General features: G+C 38.6%; 3 protein-coding genes across 3 annotated transcripts; 1 reads left to right on the top strand and 2 right to left on the bottom strand.

The window, feature by feature from the left end:
- Positions 1 to 4,279: 4,279 nt before the first annotated feature.
- LOC120336535 (uncharacterized) lies at positions 4,280 to 7,452 on the bottom strand. Its single transcript, XM_039404230.2, has one exon. It carries the CDS (start codon positions 7,226 to 7,228, stop codon positions 4,454 to 4,456), a length of 2,775 nt encoding a protein of 924 aa, XP_039260164.1. The 5' UTR covers positions 7,229 to 7,452; the 3' UTR covers positions 4,280 to 4,453.
- Positions 7,453 to 8,114: 662 nt separating this feature from the next.
- On the top strand, positions 8,115 to 9,582 carry LOC120336560 (ciliary microtubule-associated protein 2-like). Its single transcript, XM_039404259.2, has one exon. The coding sequence runs from the start codon at positions 8,230 to 8,232 to the stop codon at positions 9,427 to 9,429; it is 1,200 nt and encodes a 399-aa protein (XP_039260193.1). The 5' UTR covers positions 8,115 to 8,229; the 3' UTR covers positions 9,430 to 9,582.
- Positions 9,583 to 14,849: 5,267 nt separating this feature from the next.
- LOC120336551 (aldehyde dehydrogenase, mitochondrial-like) lies at positions 14,850 to 16,614 on the bottom strand. The gene has a single exon (XM_039404248.2). The coding sequence runs from the start codon at positions 16,535 to 16,537 to the stop codon at positions 15,047 to 15,049; it is 1,491 nt and encodes a 496-aa protein (XP_039260182.2). The 5' UTR covers positions 16,538 to 16,614; the 3' UTR covers positions 14,850 to 15,046.
- Positions 16,615 to 19,291: the final 2,677 nt, after the last annotated feature.

Below are 19,291 nucleotides of genomic sequence, written 5' to 3'. Positions count from 1 at the left end.
AGACAAAAACCACAAAATCTCAAAAGATGAAGCTCCTCATACTGTCATATTACCGGTATACCGTACCTACGGTCTTACCGGTACACCGTACCGGAGTTACTGAATACAGGAATACAGCGCGAAATAATCGTACTGTTGCATCGACCTTATTTTATCTGCCTGTCTGTTGAGCCTGCTTGGTTAACCTGCCAGGCCCAAGGACTACTGTAACTCTTTAACCTAAATGTAACCAGTAGTTCAGGAGAAAAACCTTTAATTACAGGCTAGCCTCTTTTTTTGTCTCATTTTATGGCAAAGAAATTTTCCGTTCCAGTGTCTCACGAAAATAAAATCCGCCAGTGGCGCTATATACAGTGAATTGCGAATCGAAGAATGTCGAATGTCACAGCGAAACCGCCTACCCGAAAACAGAGGTGCAGTTATCACCACTTCACAAAGTATTTGATTGTGAATAAAAAAAGCATGACCAAAAAATAATAACAGAATTATAATTTTATTTTTATATTGAGTTCACTTTTATGTTTGAATGAATTAAGTTGATCAGAAAATAATTCGCCGATTTATATTGTGCACGTCACAAAACATGGAGATATTACGTTGATAATGAATGAAGCACAACCGGTGTTAGCAAAACGATGTAATTTACCGACGTTTCGAATTTCTATACAGAAAAACTTCATCAGAAGTTCTATCATTCTGTATAGAAATTCGAAACGTCGGTAAATTACATCGTTTTGCCAATGTCATTGGTTTTGCTAACACCGGTTGTGCTTCATTTATTATCAACATGAGTTTACCTGGTGGCAATCATGCACTATGGAGATATGACACCACAATGATTGAATTACCCAAGTTATCAGTTCGTTCATGCTGTTACGCATTTGTACGCCGTTTGGTGTATAGCAGCAATCGGCGACCTGCAACCCCGAAGCAGCATGCGGCACTTTGTTCTCGTAGCTCTTGCGCTCCCATGAATCAAAGTATCTACAGCATTTTATGTTGATAATAAATGAAGCACAACCGGTGTCAGCAAAACGATGTAATTTGCAAATTAAAATTGGCAAATTACATCGTTTTGCTAACACCGGTTGTGCTTCATTTATTATCAACATGAGTTTACCTGGTGGCAATCATGCACTACAGCATTTTTATGTTAGAAGCAGTGGGGATTCAATAAATGTCGGCGGCATAAATTCGATTACTACTCACTAATTACACGTAACAGCAGGCAGAAATCGAGAGCGATAAAAATAGGTCGCAATAAGGTGGTTCAAATCTGTCAAAACAAACTTATCGTTTTTATTTCCAAGTTCTTTTCATTTCGTCGTAAACTCAATTATTGCATCATTCGTAATTTATTTGGCTTCTTCTTAGTAAGGACTAGAATATTGCATCATTAGTTGTTGTCCGCGAGTTTCAATAGCCACTGACAATAGAGTAGAAGTTGCGGCTCCGAGTAGGTTTGAGTTTGACAAAAAGGATGGTCATGGCTCATTCAATGCTAAAGGTTGCCGACCCGTGGTGTTTAAGAACACGATTGATTTTTAATTACTTTTGTGAAACGTCACCTTACCAATTGTTCTCTAGGTCTAGGCCTAATCAACAAATTAGCTGTAAGATGTCATTACAGCGATGAAGCACGCACTCCTATCTCGTCAATGGCAACATCTCAAATGAACGTGATCAACTTCCGAGTCGTAATCCCATCAACAGCAAACGCGATGCAAATAGGAAAATACTACTGAATCTTATTTGAATGAGAACATATATATATGAACAGGGGAAATATTTACAATCTTACCTCGATAAATATATCATGGTCAATCCCACACATGTCGTCTAAAATCAGTGTAAGTGTGCGAAACAGAGAATCACGGGCATATAGCTACATGCTGAAATACTCTACTCCAGGGGTCTGCAACCTTTTTACAGGCGGGCCAAATACATGTAACTGGGTGAAGCCGCGGGCCGCACCTGTATACTCTACCTACGAAAGTCGCTGGATACGAAACATTCGTAGTCGTAGGCTAAGCAAAGACCGTGGAGAGTCGGAGAAGGCGTTAAAAGTCAAAAACTAAGAGATAACGTAATGTACGAAAATTTTTATTATTTTTCTCCTAGTTTTAACTGTCACGCGTATCATCGTATTCGCAACTGAAACTGAGTGAGACTTATTGTACGTACCCGCGGGAAACAAACGGGCCAATGGGATGGCAGATATTTGATTGGCATGTGGCAGGGCAGATACCACAGACTTTAGTTTTTATATTGCCCACAACACCATTCGTTGATTCAGAGAAAAACGCAAATGTAATTACGCAATCATCGTCATTATCAAATGAGTGAACCTGATTCCCAAATTCCCATCTGCCAATAAAAGAGAATTAAGATCGGAAATCTTCTTTTATTTTTCGAGTCGGCGCTGATTCAAATATTTCATGTCGGCCGTTATGATTTAATTTTTGATTATAAATTAATACCATCAACTTAAACTGAACGATGTTGTCATCAACGACGCCGCGATAGATACTGAATATTATTTAGAAGCTATTTTATACGCTTAAAATTGCAAAAAAATGATAAAGTTTGCCCTCATGTTCGGTCACTATCGAAATGAAAACAATTGATTACAACACAATTTGCTTTTAGATTTATTGCCGAGGCGCACAAACTATCTCAACAAAATTTAAATATATATACGATAATAATTCTAAAATATTTCCAATCAAAAACATCTTCGACGTGCAATAAGTACTTCAAGTCAGCGCTAATTGAAATCCCTCCATATCGACGGTAATTTACTACCGCGCGCATACGACTGCCTCCCATTGCGATAAAAAATAAAAGGACCTCCTGAAGTATGCGCACCAAGATGGCGCACAACCTGAACTCAGGTTGTGTACCAGGTCACAGTTCAGGTTGTGCGACATCTTGGTGCGCATACTTCAGGTGGGAGTACCAAATAAAATATATAATTGTAAAATGTTTTGAATCCAAGGGTTGACGGGGCGCTTGGATATGTGCGCCCTGTTCGGTATTCTTACTAACACGAAAAAAGATAATCGAAGTTCGCGATATTCGAATAATAAATTCGAATTGGACAATAGACATCCGTGCTTCAAGCACTACATTAAATTAATCTAAAATAAACAAATGTCAATACACGCGTTTTTTGTATTGTGTAATTTCAGGTTGGATCTTTCTAGCTATTCTCACTGATATGACAGTGACATTCCGGTACTGGAATAGGCTTCGCGACGCAAGGAGATTGAAATTGCTCGCTAGTTCCAGATTAATTAATCTAATAGCTCGTTTCGCGGGCACATCATTCAAAATTGTCACTTCTCCGCGGGCCGCACAATTTTCTTTGCGGGCCGCATTTGGCCCACTGGCCGCAGTTTGCACACCCCTGCTCTACTCAGTAAAAAGTAGATTATTTCTGCTTGTCACCCCGCACTAATTAATTTTAATATAATGGAAGGGCTCGCCATCTTGCCCGCATGTTACGCAACGCAGGTTATATTATTTGCATTAGTCACGATTGCTTTATTTGGTTTGTCGCGGTGTCATTCATCACAAGGGTTCTTTTCTACTATAATTACCTGAAATTAGTAACTGATAGGCTGTATCATTTCAGCATCAGAAAGTATTCCTAACAGGACAACGGCTATTTCGATAGTACTGTCCACAATCAAGCGAATATAAATGTTGTTAGTCGCAATATACCGTTGCAAAAATCACTTTTTTTGGCTACATATACATTGTAGTTTTCAAATTTAATCTCAGATTAGCGAAGTTTTTTTTTGTTGTGTTCCAGTAGTCGCGCGTAGTCCCACTAGCACGAGACTTTAATATTGTTAACATACATTAAAAGTCGTTATATCTTCCTCCGCCACTCTTAGGAATAGATCGTGGACGAGCTGTTAACTCAAATACTCCTAACCCACCTAAAAGGTGGGCATTATCGGCTCCAGTGTTAATTGCTAGAGATTTCCATAATAATTAGCACCTGCATATAGCCATTATTATCCGGCCTCTGCCTATTTCCTAAGTCAATTAGGTAGAGCTGCGTCAAAACCCATATGATATTAAGGTTTTTGAGCTAAGAGGGCTTGAAATTTGTATTGCGTCTCCTGAACTTCTCAGGGCTGATACTCATAGTCTGAACCCACGTTGCTGACTACGGTGTCCTAACCTACGTTGCTCGCACCAAAACGGAAACCACTAGGTATTACCTCTGCCCAGGACAATTCCAATATCTACAAAAACAAACGTCACATTTATGAGCTTCTACATTTAATTCCATAGTATAGTAGCTGTCAATTGAAATGTAACTTCGTAAATATTTTAAACAGTAACAATTTTGTTGCATACAAAATAAAAGCAAACAGTAATTAATATACAATGAATAACTGTTGAAAAAACACTACAGACTTCAAATTTTTGTGAAATATCAAGGTTTGAAAGGTTCAATGGCAGCCAATTCATAAACACTGTCACAAAATGCAATGTAATTCACATCATCTTTTCCACCAATTCGTACTTTAAACTTTGAAAATATCACACGAAATTCCTGTTCACTCAACAACGAACCAAGCTCAAGTTCACTCAGCACCCTATGGAATTGAAAACGAGATACTGAGCCATTATGGACGCGATCATAATCTTCAAACAAAGGGAATAGTTGGGTTCTTGTTTTTCGTACATGTTCCGATAGCCTATCCATAGCTTGTTTGAAAACGATTTCAGCTTCTGAAGTCAACTCATTTTGCTCCCATTCAACAGGGGGCTTGAATAGAGTTGGCTGAACTAGTGGTGTTTTCACAAGATTTTTGATAGTGAATATTGATTCAATTTCGTCTTGGAATGCAAGATAATCCACAAAATCAGGATTTTCATAAGACCTGTATGCATCTTCAAGAATGTGTACTTCAGATTCCTTCAGTTCAAGTCCAGCGAGATCAAGAGATCGCCTGAAATTGGGCACAAGAATACGTCCAGTGCGCAGTTTGTCATAATCTCGCATAAACTCATAAATATGCATTCTTTCTTTACACACTTTTGTCTTAATTTTTCTGATGATGGAGTTGAGATCAGTCAATGCATCGATTTCAGGGGGCTTTTTAAAAGCGTTAACAGCTTGCAATTCTTTTAAGTGTGCTGGGTACTTGGGCTCTTGCCTTTCTCTAGGCTCAAGCTCATCCAAAAATTTCAGGTAATTGAATCCAATGTTGTCAGAAAACTTTTTCTCCATAGCTGCTACTTCGTCATCATCAGCATGTAAATCCAGATAAGCAAGACACTGACGAAATTGAGACTTGGTAACATGACCATTATTATGCCTATCAAAATCTTGAAAAATTGGCTTAGCCATCAATCGTCTTTGATTACTTCGGCTAAACATTCTAACAATCGCTTCATCGTATGAAGATTTCAAGTCTTCAGATTCAACTTCCCAGTTTACACAGGCACCTTGTTTAGGCAGGTGGAATGTCTCATGTGGCGGTACAACGAGTGTTGGGTGCTTCTCTAAGTTAGGTTGTGTAAAGACAGACTCAACATCTGTCAGAAACCGGGTCCATAACACACAATCAGATTTTTTGGGATCCACATAATGATCAGTCAAAGCTTTCAGCTGATCTTCTTTGACTTTTGTCACCCCCATACTGTTCAGACCACGTTGAAAAATAGCTTTAGAGATTGATCCACTTCTTAATGGATCAAAGTCTTCAAAAAATTCAACAACTCTGACACGATTAACCAAAGCATGGTTTCTTATCCGAGCAAGCAGGTCATTCAAGTTAATATGAGCTGTGCTTATGGTTCGAGGCTGCTCAGGAGGCACATACGTGGATGAAGGTGGTTCTGTAGGAGCGTCGATGGTATAATGTTTAAATTCTTGATCAACAGCTTGACAAAAAGCAGGATAATTGACATCACCACTGATAGGCTCCTCAAACTTACGGCACAGTAGACCTGTGTCCTCATTGGTCACAGTGAGACTCAGAAAATGAAGTATTCTTGCAAACTGAGACTTGGTTACATTTCTTGTATACGCAATTCCTCGATCATAATCTTTAAAATATGGGTAAATCATCAGGCGTCTTTTCAGAACTGCTTCACGTATGTAAGCAAGGATGCTTTCTACTCGATCTTCTTCCTCCTTCGACAAAGCAATGAGGTTTCTTGTCAATGCACCACGAGGCGGCCTCAAAGGATGAACTGTTGGGTGTTTTTCAAGTCCAGGGACATTAAAGATACTTTCCATGATGTCACAAAATTCTTTGTAGCATACTCGACCATCTTCTGTCTGATAATGCTTAGCAATAGCTTGAATTTCTGATTTACTGAGCTGTGCTTCTTTTCCACAAGCTAGTGAGAGCCCACAAACAAACTGATTTTCAGTTATGATACCACTACGAAGCTTGTCGTGGTCTCTAAAAAATTCAGTCGTTCGAATACCATTTTTGTATACTGCAACACGGATCTTCTCAAATGTTGTACGTAAGTCAGGATCAATATTTCCAAGACGATCGATGAAAGTATCATTCATAATATCTGCATCGCTTTTAGATAGATTCAGCTTCTCTTCATTTGCATATGCCTTGATGACCTCAACGTCATTATGAAAATTGAGATAATTGCATAACGAAGGTCGAGTTGGATCTTGATAATGCCCTGCTAACAACTCTATTTCATCTTCTGTAACATCAGGTGGCCCAGGGAATGAACGAGCAAATTGAGATCTTGTTACCAAACCATTGTGATGTTTATCAAAATCTTCATAGCATGTTCGTATATTTACACCATGGTATGTATAGTAATTTTGCACTTTTTCAAGAATGTCTTTGACTTTTCCTGAAACTTCTGAAGATGATGGTTGCAGTGATCTTGTAGTGCCAAGATATTCCATGGGTACTTTTGTCTGATGTTTTGGATCCTCATTTAGTTTACTAGGCTCAAAATCTTCGTCAATCACATCAGAAAAGAGACGATAATTAATCATTCCATTGCCTTTAGTGTTGTATTTATCAACAAGATCGTCCACTTCATGTGGCCGTAAAGTCAATCGAAGATTTTGATTGAGGCATCGTTTGAACTGTGAAGCAGTAATAAAACCTGATCTCAACCGGTCAAAATCTTTAAAAAATTCGGACACTCTCACTCTCTTTGTTCTAACTTCTGTCCTGATATTTTCTTCCGTAGTTAAAGCAGAACTGGCGCCCATTTTGTAGCAGATGTGTGACAGAAAACGACTATATAAACACACCCGCCAATCCGACTTCCACCAATTTTCCTAGCTCAAATGAATATGTTAATTGCGCTGGTATCTATGGCAACAAGCAGACAAAATGTCTACTAGTGGGCGCAATGACGCCACAGGTTAAACCATTTGCAGAATCATTGTTTGGCTACCTGCAGTTCAAAACCTAGCACCGTTAGGTCTAATTCTGCCTCATTTGATTAAATTACGCTCTTGTATCACAAAAACATCAATATATTTCCAATGCATCGCGTATTACATTAAACTGTTGTTGCTATGGTTACGGTGCTCATTCACGCGATGCGGTGTATTGATTGAAGTTGTGGTCCGCCGGTATTTTGAGAGGCCCTCGTCTCGTCAGAATTTGGCCTTACACTATGAAAATTAGCCAAGTACTTCCGAGGGGAAACCAGATTGTACAGCTCTTATAATATGAGTTTTAATTGACCTCGAAGTTTCAGATGAATGTAGAGTGAAGCTAATTAAGATAAATTGGATAGGTGATTGAAGTTGTCGGTAGCTTGTTTGAACGTTGTGAACGGTTTTAACACTGAGGCGATACGTCGTGAGATAGTTTCAGATTGTGTTATGAACATTTTGGTCCAAGGCGATTTCACTAACAATATTACAAGTCGTCATTACGCTGTGTGCCTGTAAAACGTATTTAAATTAGGATGGTTGCATAATGAAATGCAACATGGCCACTATTGCCTTTGTAACATTATTCCAATGAATACTTTGTTTAAGAAATGAAGGTAGGAGATTGACAATCGACTGCAAATTTTAGAAAACAGCGTTAGAACTTTAATGTTTTGCTGTGTCCCATCGATATCCTCATTTTAATCAAATGATGTTTTTTTGTTTGTTAGATAATATATTTATTCATAGTTTTGGTTGCAAATGCAATGCTCATCGATAAAATGTAACAAACATAACAAGACACAGATGCTATTTATTTGGTAACCATGGCCACCAAATTGTTCAATGGGGCCCCCTTCGGAACTCAAACTGCCCGGTTCGACATTTCTGCAGTTCACCCACAAAGTAAAGTACCAGGAACGTTCACACAAGTCCCTTATTGTAAGAAGTCTACTAACGAACTGAAAAGGCGACTCGGCCCTGGCACTTACAGAGTAGATGTTGGAAGTTTCAATGAAGCAGAGGTGTTAGCGAGGGCACAGGGGCCCGGGTGGAAAAGAGCTTACGAGACTATGCGCCTCGGTAAAATACCTCATTTGCTGTACAGAGAGCAATGGGAAAAGAAAAATGAGTTGAAGAAAAAACTTGGCCCTGGTACGTATAACACGGAAAGAGCTGATTTCATTTTAGCCCTTAATCAGAAGCCATCTAGCTCGAGAGGCGTTTGTGCAACTCGCGAACAAAGATTCCGAGAAAATCATGATAGCGGTGTTCCCGGACCTGGAACTTACGGAAAAGGTGGGATTCCGGCGGCTTTGAAAGAAGAACGATCAAGAAAGTCGGCGAGTACAACAGGACTACTCGATGCGGGTTCATCAACGCCACGAAATCTCCCAATACAAGGCTGTGAATTGGCTCCAGGGCGATACGAAAAGCTCAGTTTTACCGATGAAATTCTCAACAAAGTTGTGAGCAAACGTGGTCCTTATGATTTATTTACAGGAGAAAGAAATAAAGCTAATAAAACAGGACACTACGCAACTGTTTCTCTCGGAAATTTAGGACCAGGAGAATATAATTTGCCCTCGTTTCTTGATCGATGGAACGATGAGCATCGCCGAAAACATGGAAAACTCGGAAAAGTTAGACAGTATCCTGATGTACCCACAGAGAGAATCTACTGCTGCACACTTTCCCAATGTCCAAAATCTGCTGATTTTCCAGCAGCAAATTCTTATACACCACGTACGCCATCATCCAGAGGAGGGAAAAATTTACCACCATACCTTTCTTCCGCTGAAAGATTCGACAAGCGCGCTGAGAAATTTTTCACTGGAAACATGAATCAAGTTGGTGCCGGAAGGTACGACACCGAAAAATGGAGCTCGGCGCAACACAAATACAGCTGCGTTCATGTGTTTAGCTCCACATTCCCTCGATTTAACACCCAAGAGCGGAACAGTTATTTGAAAGAAAGAGTACGTGGAAAAGATCTTAGAACGAATGATCGTGTATTTATTGTTTAAATTTTAAACCCTTTATTTGCTGAATTGTATTCGGCGGCTCAGAAAGCCATTTGTATTATGAGCAAATACTAGACACAGCCATACGCTTGATGAGATTAATTCTTCATGCACTTCAAACAATACTATTTAATTCAAATAAAACTACGAACATTGCCACTTTAATTATTTGCTTAGATTTTGAAACTCTATTGAGTAAATTAGGAAAAACGGCATACTCTCAGCCAGTCAAAAATCATATATTGTCGAGAAGGCGATATTGCAAAGCAAAGCACCTTACTGCATTGCATGTCTTATATAAGAGCGGAAAACTATAATTACCAACAAATTTAACTAGATACAATTATTCTACGTAGCATATTTATATGCAAAGGTAGCAAAAATAACAGATCGAGAACAGAAAATAAAAATGCCTTTAAATAAACCTGCATACACAAGCTAGTAGTAAACATTTTAAAAAGTGATGAAAAATGTGATGCATCAGTTTTTATTTCACCTACGAATTTCCACACTGGATTTAGCCTTGGCATGGATAGTTCATGTTTCGCTCCAACTATGGTAATTTAGATTGTACAAAAATAGATATTAAAAAACTAAAAAAAGTACATTTGTGCTAGAAATACTGGCTCTGATAAAATTAGATATTTGTGTTCAAATAGGCATTGCCGCCTGAACCAGCATTCCCGCAGAATATTGTGTCATGTTATAATAACCTTTGTTATTTTGTGGTTCCCTAGAATAGTAGAGCCTGTAGAACTGTTTTTCCTAATCTGCCGTAGGTATAATATTGAAAAATGTCAAAATTGTGGAATTGATTTTCAAATCAGCTAGATTTAAGCAAAGTTGATTCGATTAAAGTCCATATCTTTCCTTCGCTGGAAGATTCGACAAGCGCACTGAGAAATTTCTTACTGGAAATATGTATCAAGCCGGTACTGGGAGGTACGACACCGAAAAATGGAGCTCGGCGCAACGTAAGTTAAAGCTGCGTTCGTGTATTTAGCTCCACCTTAAATACCCTCGATTTATCACTCGAGAGCGGAACAGTTATTTCAAAGAAAGAGTACGTAGAAAGGATCTTAGAACGAATGATCGTATATTTATTGTGTAAATTTGAAACCCTTTATTTGCTGAATTGTATTCAGCGGCTTAGAAAGCCATTTGTATTATGAGCAAATACTCCGCAAAGCCATACGCTTGATGGAATTAATTCTTCATGCACTTCCAACAATACTATTTAATTCAAATAAAACTACGAACATTGCCACTTCAATTATTTGCATAGATTTCGAATATCTCTTGAGTAAATCAGGAAAAACGGCATACTCTCAGGCGAGAATCATATGTTGTCGAGAGGGCGATATTGCTAAGCAAACATTAGGGGCGGAGAACTGAAATTACCAACAAATTTAACTAGATACAATTATTCTACGCAGCATATTTATCGGCAAAGTAGTAAAAATAACAGATTGATAACTGGTCGAAAATAAAAACGTCTTTAAATAAACGTGCATGCACAAGCTAGAAGTACAAATATTAAAAAGTGATGCATCAGTTTTTATTCCACCTACGAATTTTCACACTGGATTGGATGGCATAGATAGTTCGTGTTTCGTTCCAGCTATAGTAATTTGGATTGGACAAAAATATATATTAAGAAACTGAAAAAAGTAGATTTGTGCTATAAATACGGGCTTTGATAAAATTATAAATTTGTCTTCAATATTCAGACGAGGCATTGCCCCCGAATCAGCATCTCCCAGAATATTGTACCTGTCTGGTAAAAAACGACTTATTTGCCATATCTGAGGCAAGCAATCAGAACATTCTTCTCTATTGGGATTAATGGAGGCCGGGTGAGCATTTGACACCAACGGCTTACCGACCACGCTATGAGCGATAATAAGTAAAAATATCAATTTTTCAACGTTTTAAGCAGCTTCGTGTTGAACAAGGTTATATATATGTAGACACCATGTCTTGCAGGTGTGAATAGACATTCCCAAAAACCGAGTATTTTCGAAATTGAATCATGTATTTTGGTCAAATACAATTTTTGAATACTTAGTTGTTGGTGGAATTTCATTCAGCTAACCTCTCAGAATAATACTGATATGGATAAAAACATCAATTTAAAAGTAATCATAATGCGTAAAACAAATCATGCTCCATAATCTTATACCTAGTTCAAAAACATTAAATGTGATTACAGTGTAATCATTATTTGTGGGCTGTTGTATAAAACTCTCATCTAACTTTTAAAACTTAATAGGATGATTAGGAACGAGATCAGCCAGCCAGCTTGTAGCGTAATAAATATTTGGTGGAAAAGTATCATCAGCAAAAATTAATTTTCGACAAATACAATACTATATTAGTCCACGCCCGATCTCGCGCAAAAATGTTTGTACTACCTTGCGCATTCCACCAAAATGGCGCGTGTATACGAGTCTGGAAATGTTTACGCAGATACATGTCATTTGGACATCACATTCGGATTATCCTTTTTGGCTTTTTCAAGTTACCAAAGTTTCAATAATTCCGAGAAAAATTTATTTTTGACTATCGCTTAATATTTTCTCGGGCGTGACAAGGCGACAAGCTCTTGTGAATTTTTGTTTAAAATTTTGTCTTTACGCTCTAAAGACCCGAAGTGATTTTATTTACGTGTTCCAATTCTTACTGATTTTAATCAGTGCTATTGAGATTACAACGTGGAATATCCTAATTTGTTGTTCGACCAATGCAAAATATTGATCATTAGCCGAATATATAATGCACGGAAGCTACTGTGGTGAAACATTGTACCATGCTGAAATACAGCCTCTTTCAAACAATTGATTTTGTCACGGGAGTTATATAGGTAACAATGAGAAAATCGGACAATATTACAGTGAAACTCGTGATTTTATTATTGCTTTCCACTATAATTTACACGTATTTTCGCACGATACGATGACATCTGACCACAGGCAACTTAGTTCCAATATGGCAATGTCCATCATTATTTTAAACGCCAAGAGGATAAAGATCAACATGCAGAGGCGGGCGCCTGTGACTCACGCACGAATCACGATGAAAATCCTGTCGCTTTATTGCTGACAGTTAAATGTCCGCCACACGAAAGCAGTTGTTATGAAATGTTGCAATGCTGCAACATCGTATCGATCTGTTTTGCACGAAACAGCAAATACGCCTTTTTTCGGGAAACTAATTTCGTTGTAACAAAAATTGATCTCTTGTAGTATAGTAAAAAAATAACAATAATCCAAGAAAATGAACTTCCATACTCTGCATCGAGAGTTAAAATAGTAAATTGAGCGTAAGACCTACCGCAATTGAATCGAGATAAAATGCCACTGCTCTAGAACTGACAGTACGAGCAATTATTTGCAAAGCTAGGAAACGATTTTGACAAACATGTATCGATTACTCTCATGCAGATTACTCTCATTACTCTCATCTTATTTACATAATTAATTCAATGATAACACTGTTATCCTCTGAGAATATTATTAAGTTTATAGAACAACAAAAATGCTTTCTCTTTTCATATTTCGGTCTGAACTCTACTGAGAATCACCTTAACTCTGCTATTTCATTTCGACATAAATAGTATATCTTAAAAAAAATAACATCATTGACAAGAGAGTTCGAGCGAATACACATTCACTGCATTGTTACGAACTTTTGTTCAGTAGGTTTACTGTTTTAGAACAGTAGTTCCCAGGTGCCGGTCCGCGAAGCTTTTTTGCCGGTCCGCGAGAAATTTCGTTGTTTTCATGCCGTCTCAATCGCTTTACCGAAGACGAGTTGCGTTGGTTTATTACGTAATTACTCTTCCGCCGTCATATTGTGACGTCTTTCGCGACATCTCGGCGCCGAGTAATCACACTTTTGCTTTTTCGGCGCTATTCTTCGCGAATGCGCTCCATCAAATCTCGCAGGATTCAAAAACCCGAAAATCAGCACGCGTGCTCTTTCTATTCTGCGTGCTTTTCCTGATTAACATGACCATCCATATAAAACGTTATGCATATTTCTGTGTTTATACCAGAAAAACAGTTGAGATTAATATAATATTCCAGTAAGATATGAACGCGCGAGACGCGCAAAAAAGCATGGACCGCAGAGATCTTTTCCGGTATTTAGTAGGATTTTGAGCCTGGTGCCAAGTTACCGACGACTTTGTCATTATAATGTAAATTTATTTCGCTTGAGGCTTCGATCAACTGCAGAAGTTTTAATATGATAAACCCGATGAAAATGAAAAAGCTTGATTAAAATTGTGATTCAATTTCTACTTTACAGTCCAGATTTTAAAAAAGAATCACTGTCACAATTTTGTATATCTCTTGATAACGAATACCCATCGCTAGGTAATCGAGCAATCAAACTGTTGTCCGTATTTTCAACCAGTTACTTATTCGTTATGCAAAAAAACACATTTTCATCACTAGCTTTAATTAAAACGAAGCAAAAAAATCGGCTGCACGCCACTGCAGAGCTACGTGTTGCATAAACTTCTTTGAAGCCTCGTTTGCAATCCAAATTGGAAACGGAACAGTAGCAAAATTCCCACTAGAGTTAATTGTGTTTGTACATGATTTGGCATGTACATGTTTTTTATGTGAAATGTCTTATGTGATCCTTTCTTGCGCATAATGAGTGACCTGCATTTCATTACGCAAATATATGATAATATTTTATGTTTCACTCATTTCAATTTTTGGCCGGCACATTATTTGATAGTTTTTATTCGTGTGAAATGTATTTAGCGTACTTCTTTTGTATAGAAGCATATTGAGTGTCCGACATTGCATTATATTACGCAAATATGTGTTATTCTTTTCTGTTCCGGTCTTTTCAATTTTTTGCCGGTCCGCGAGTACATTTAATTTTACCGGTACGTCAGGGTAGAAAGGTTGGGAAGCACTGTTCTAGAAAACCCATATGTTATCCTATCTAAAAATGGGTCGCTTTATGTCATCAAATATAGTGCATCAATAATAACAAAAAGTTAATTTTTATTCATGAGAAATGATTTTATTTTGCGATATATGTGTGAAACACAGGATGTGCCATATGACCAGAATTGACGGGTATAAGTCCTACTGGCGAGTAGCAACGTTGTCACGCCAACCGGTGAATAATTGAATCGTATTAACATACAATCAGAAATAACAAGTTTTATATGATTAATGGATTAGCTATGCCTGTTCCTGTGAACAATTGAAATTTTATTAACATGCTATGAGAAAAAATAACACGTACGTTTCAAATGATTAATGCGGGTCAAGACTCGCCAAATTCAAATTGCAACAAACTAATTAAACGATTTGGGTTCAGCAAAATTTGCATTCATATTTTTCCAGCGCTGTGCACGATTGCAAAAAAACAATTTCCTTCGAACAGACTGTATGCATGATGTTTTACTTTTAATTAAGTTTTTATTAACAAGAATTCAACAAAATAGCTGCTACAAATTCCGTGACAGCTTTCAATTTGTATCGATTTATATATATACATATTGTTAATGCTTATATATAGGTTAATGGATATATATAGGGTACATATTGTTCCAATTGTTTTGCAATGATTTGCCATCGTCCACGTACAATTAGGAATTCTTTTGGGAAATTTTAATCATGACCGTCTTAACTTCAGTGTAGTTTGCCAAACCATATTCGCCAAGTTCTCGTCCTTGCCCAGACATACCATATCCACCAAACGGCATTGCCGCTGAAAAAGTGTTGTGAGAATTCACCCACACCGTACCTGCTCTGACGCTGTTTGCAATTGTCAACGCCCTGTCGAGATCTTTCGTTATCACAGCCGCTGCCAATCCATATTTTGTTGTGTTTGCTTTTTTTATAGCATCGTCGATGGTTTTGAATTTCATGATTTGCTGAACAGGCCCAAAAATTTCTTCAGTACCAATTGAAGAGTCGTCGGGAACATCTGCAAAAACGGTGGGTTCAACATAAAATCCCTTTGTTCCCCATCTCTTGCCGCCACACATAAGTTTAGCTCCCGACTGCTTGCCCTCCTCAATCATGCGGGTAACCCTAGCGAATTGCTCAGGATCAATCTGTGGGCCTTGTTCGATGCTTTCGTCATATGGATCTCCAACTGTTCGCTTTTTAGCACGCTCGGTACTTCGTTTTACAAATTCGTCGTAAACGGATTCTTCAACGTAAATTCTTGATCCGGCGCAACAGCATTGTCCCATGTTAAAAAATAATCCAAAGTGGCAAGTTTCAACCGCAAAATCGAGATCGCTATCAGCGAGAACAATCATTGGACTTTTTCCACCAAGCTCGAGAGTGACCCGTTTTAGATTCGATTTTCCGGCAGCCTGCATTATCAAATGGCCAACTTCTGTAGATCCAGTGAATCCGACCTTGTCAACATCCATGTGTTCAGAAATAGCAGCGCCAGCGGTCGGTCCATATCCTGAAATTATATTTACCACCCCGGCGGGAAATCCAGCTTCTTTGATCAATGCAGCAATATGCAATGCGGTAAGCGGTGTTTGTTCAGCTGTTTTCATCACCACAGTGTTTCCCGCCGCTAAAGCTGGGGCTAATTTCCAAGCCTGCATCAATAAGGGGAAATTCCATGGAATAATTTGTCCGCAAACGCCAATGGGTTCGTGCCTGGTGTAAGCAAAAAAATCTCCGTCCATGGGAACTACTTTTCCATGATTCTTGTCCGCCCATCCCGCATAATATCTGTAGCAACTTATGGTCAAGTGGAGGTCTGCATTGTAAGACATATAATAAGGCTTCCCATTGTCGAGCGTTTCTAAACTCGCCAAGTACACTCGATCCCTTTCAATCAAATCGGCGAGACGAAACATCAACAGCCCCCTTTGTGAAGCATCCATCCGACGCCATTCCGACCCGAGCTCGAACGCTTTCCTTGCTGCAACAACGGCTTTGTCAACATCAGCCTTGTCACCTTCTTGGATATCGCATATTTTTTCCTCGGTACATGGATTAATAGTGGAAAAGGTTTTGCCACTAACCGAATCTACCCATTCATTATTAATAAAAAGCTTCGTGTACCGAATTTCCGGCTTCAAAACGGGCGGAGGTAAGCTGGACATAGCGAAGACTCAGCCACTGCTAGCTATGTAAGTAACTAAAACGTTGCCAACTGATGCGAGCACGCGTAATAAACACGTCGACATTCCGAACTTTTTTCACAACACGGCTGAATGGCTCATGTTGATCTCATTTTACTCGTAAACATTCTCGTTTTTCATCGGAGTGAGGAAATGATCGAGCGTTTAGTCACTCTTTGAATCAAAGCTTGATAATGAAATGCTAGGCGCAGTTGCCGACTGAGTTCGCTAGGGAAAATAACTGTAAGAGTATATCATCAATATGAGTAATACTTATGATAAATTATGCACATAGTTTAAATATTCCATTCCAAATTAAGTAACTATTATCTGACACCAAATTCATTTTCTTTGTACAGTAATTAAGTTCATTTTAATCGCAGTTTTACATAGTAGCGGTTCATGGACATCAATTTTTCCACGCAGCGTAGTTTTTGATTAATTCTGCAACGTGTTCTCTAACTCCATTGTATGTTCTTTAAAATGTACTGTATTTAGAAAATTGCTTACAGTCAGGCGCACGTAATTCTTCTTGATTACAAGCGACACTACCGATAATTATGGATCATTCCATAGCCCACGGCGGCGCGGCAATATTGACAAATAAAGCAGTATGATCGCCTTCCAATATTTCCAGCATGGGCTTTTTGATGACCAATAGAAAAGGTCCTTTCAAACATTTGCATTCTCGCGATAGTGAACCCACGATTATTTTGTGCGCATTTGTGCATAATAAAATATATTTGACGGGCGCCATATGGGCCCCGTCTTTGAGCATATTTTTCAGAATCAAATTCTGAATACACGAATATATTCAGTGAACTGTGGGGTCATCCGATTTTAGAGAGTTGGTTCCCCCATCGCCCGTTAATTTCTCTACAACCCCGTATAGGTGGGCTCACCATATTTTTCTGACCTCAAAGCGGGACGCCTACAAAGACCATAGCTGTAATTTTTTCAACTTTGAATTTACCGATTTTACATTAGGGGCCTACATTTAAAACCATCCCGGCTGACTTCATTGACCATATTGTCATCGAGCGTTCATGCGCTGTCTGTCTCAATATCGGTTTCGGTTTGAAAAATATAAAAGATTTACGTTAACGTTAAGTACCCTTTTGGCGTACGGGGCTTACACGTAACAAATTAAACATGCCAATGTTCGTGTACTATGCTGACTGGCTGAACTCCAAAGCTGGTTGGCTGATCGGTCGGGACGCCGGGACAAGACGTTGAAAAGTGGGACTGTCCAGCCTAAAACGGGACTAATGGTAAGCATATGTATAGGTAAACATCAATACAATTATGTGAATGTACTATAAGTAGGGCGGATTTAGACGATGAGATACCCTAAGTAGGCTACGACATATGAGGCGGCCACTTAAACAATGATGTTACGGTGAAATTATACCTAAAACATTTACCGACTGTCTGTTTTTAACAGTATTGAAGTTACGGTGAAATGCTACTTACACATTCAACGACTGACGCCTACTATTGGTATTGTTAAAAAGCGTCAGTCGTTAAATGTTTGAATGGCATTTCACCGTAACTTCAATACTGTTAAAAATCGCCAGTCGTTAAATTTTCAAGTGGCATTTCGCCGTAACTCAAGTACTGTTAAGAAGCGTCAGTCTTTAAATGTTTAAGTAGTCGCAACGTCAATGCTTCAAAAAGGCGTTACTCAAACAATTTTGACCGCTAACTGATATCACGGATAAGATATAATTCCAGACTTAGGCAAACGAATGTTTCATGCCATACGCTCAAATATATGTCGACGAAGTCCAAAACAAAATATTTGACCAGCAATTACCCGAAAGTCATACGGTATCCCGAAGTTGGAACTGTGGAACAGCTACCTGTGCTGTCATGGTAACGGTGCCCGGACTATCCTAGGTTTTCTAGATCTTTCGGCGATGATTCCAGCCTTTAACGTGAATTGAAATACCAAATGATCCGAGTCACTACCGTTTTATCAAACTCAATACCGTAATCTATCGTTCCCTAGGACTAGATCAAGTCCGACTTTCGCTCAGTCTTATTAATTTCGAACATTGAGAGTTGAATATTGTTAAAATAATTTTATGGCCTTATCATACTATCATGTTTCAACAATAAATACATTGTGAAAGTCAGCTCACAACTGAAGCGGTTCCATTACATTTGAACCCACGTACATTTGAACCCATGACAATTGCACCTGCATACTATTGCACCTATGGAAATTTTTTCGTTGTACGGATTGTTGAACCCATACTAACCCTAACCCATGGGTTTCAGCACCTGCATATTGATTGAACCCGTGGATAAAGACATGGGTTCAAATGTACGTGGGTTCAAATGTACGGTCACCAACTGAAGCTGTTAACTCACGACACTCGCTCTTGTATTGTGACCAAAAACAAGAGGACGAATACACTACTAAATAGTCCAACAGGTCTTTAGGGCAATGTTTGCCAAGAAGACACGAGGTACGGCATACTTTGACGAGCTATCACTGTTGCAATAATTTCGGCAACGTGTTTTTAGCTCTTTTATTATGACGTCCCGGACTCCGAAAATTCGATTCATGACCAATAAGTCGGATTCGCTGAATCCAGCATATACCTGAATCGCCCCATTTCTAAAATTCACAAGGGTCGCCATCATCCGGCTACGTTTAACGTTAGTAAATATATACCTAAATGGGTCACAAAGTTAGCCTCCAGCAGTGGTTCTCACTATCAAGGCTGT

This window comes from Styela clava, chromosome 2 (genome assembly GCF_964204865.1).
Source record: "Styela clava chromosome 2, kaStyClav1.hap1.2, whole genome shotgun sequence".
NCBI classification, from domain to species: domain Eukaryota; kingdom Metazoa; phylum Chordata; class Ascidiacea; order Stolidobranchia; family Styelidae; genus Styela; species Styela clava.
The sequence above is the reverse complement of the archived record's forward strand: the minus strand, read 5'-3'. Positions and strand labels throughout refer to the sequence as shown.

What these genes read in the sequence shown, in the direction of transcription:
- LOC120336535 (XM_039404230.2), bottom strand. Translation starts at nt 7,228, where the DNA reads ATGGGCGCCAGTTCTGCTTTAACTACGGAAGAAAATATCAGGACAGAA.
- LOC120336560 (XM_039404259.2), top strand. Translation starts at nt 8,230, where the DNA reads ATGGCCACCAAATTGTTCAATGGGGCCCCCTTCGGAACTCAAACTGCC.
- LOC120336551 (XM_039404248.2), bottom strand. Translation starts at nt 16,537, where the DNA reads ATGTCCAGCTTACCTCCGCCCGTTTTGAAGCCGGAAATTCGGTACACG.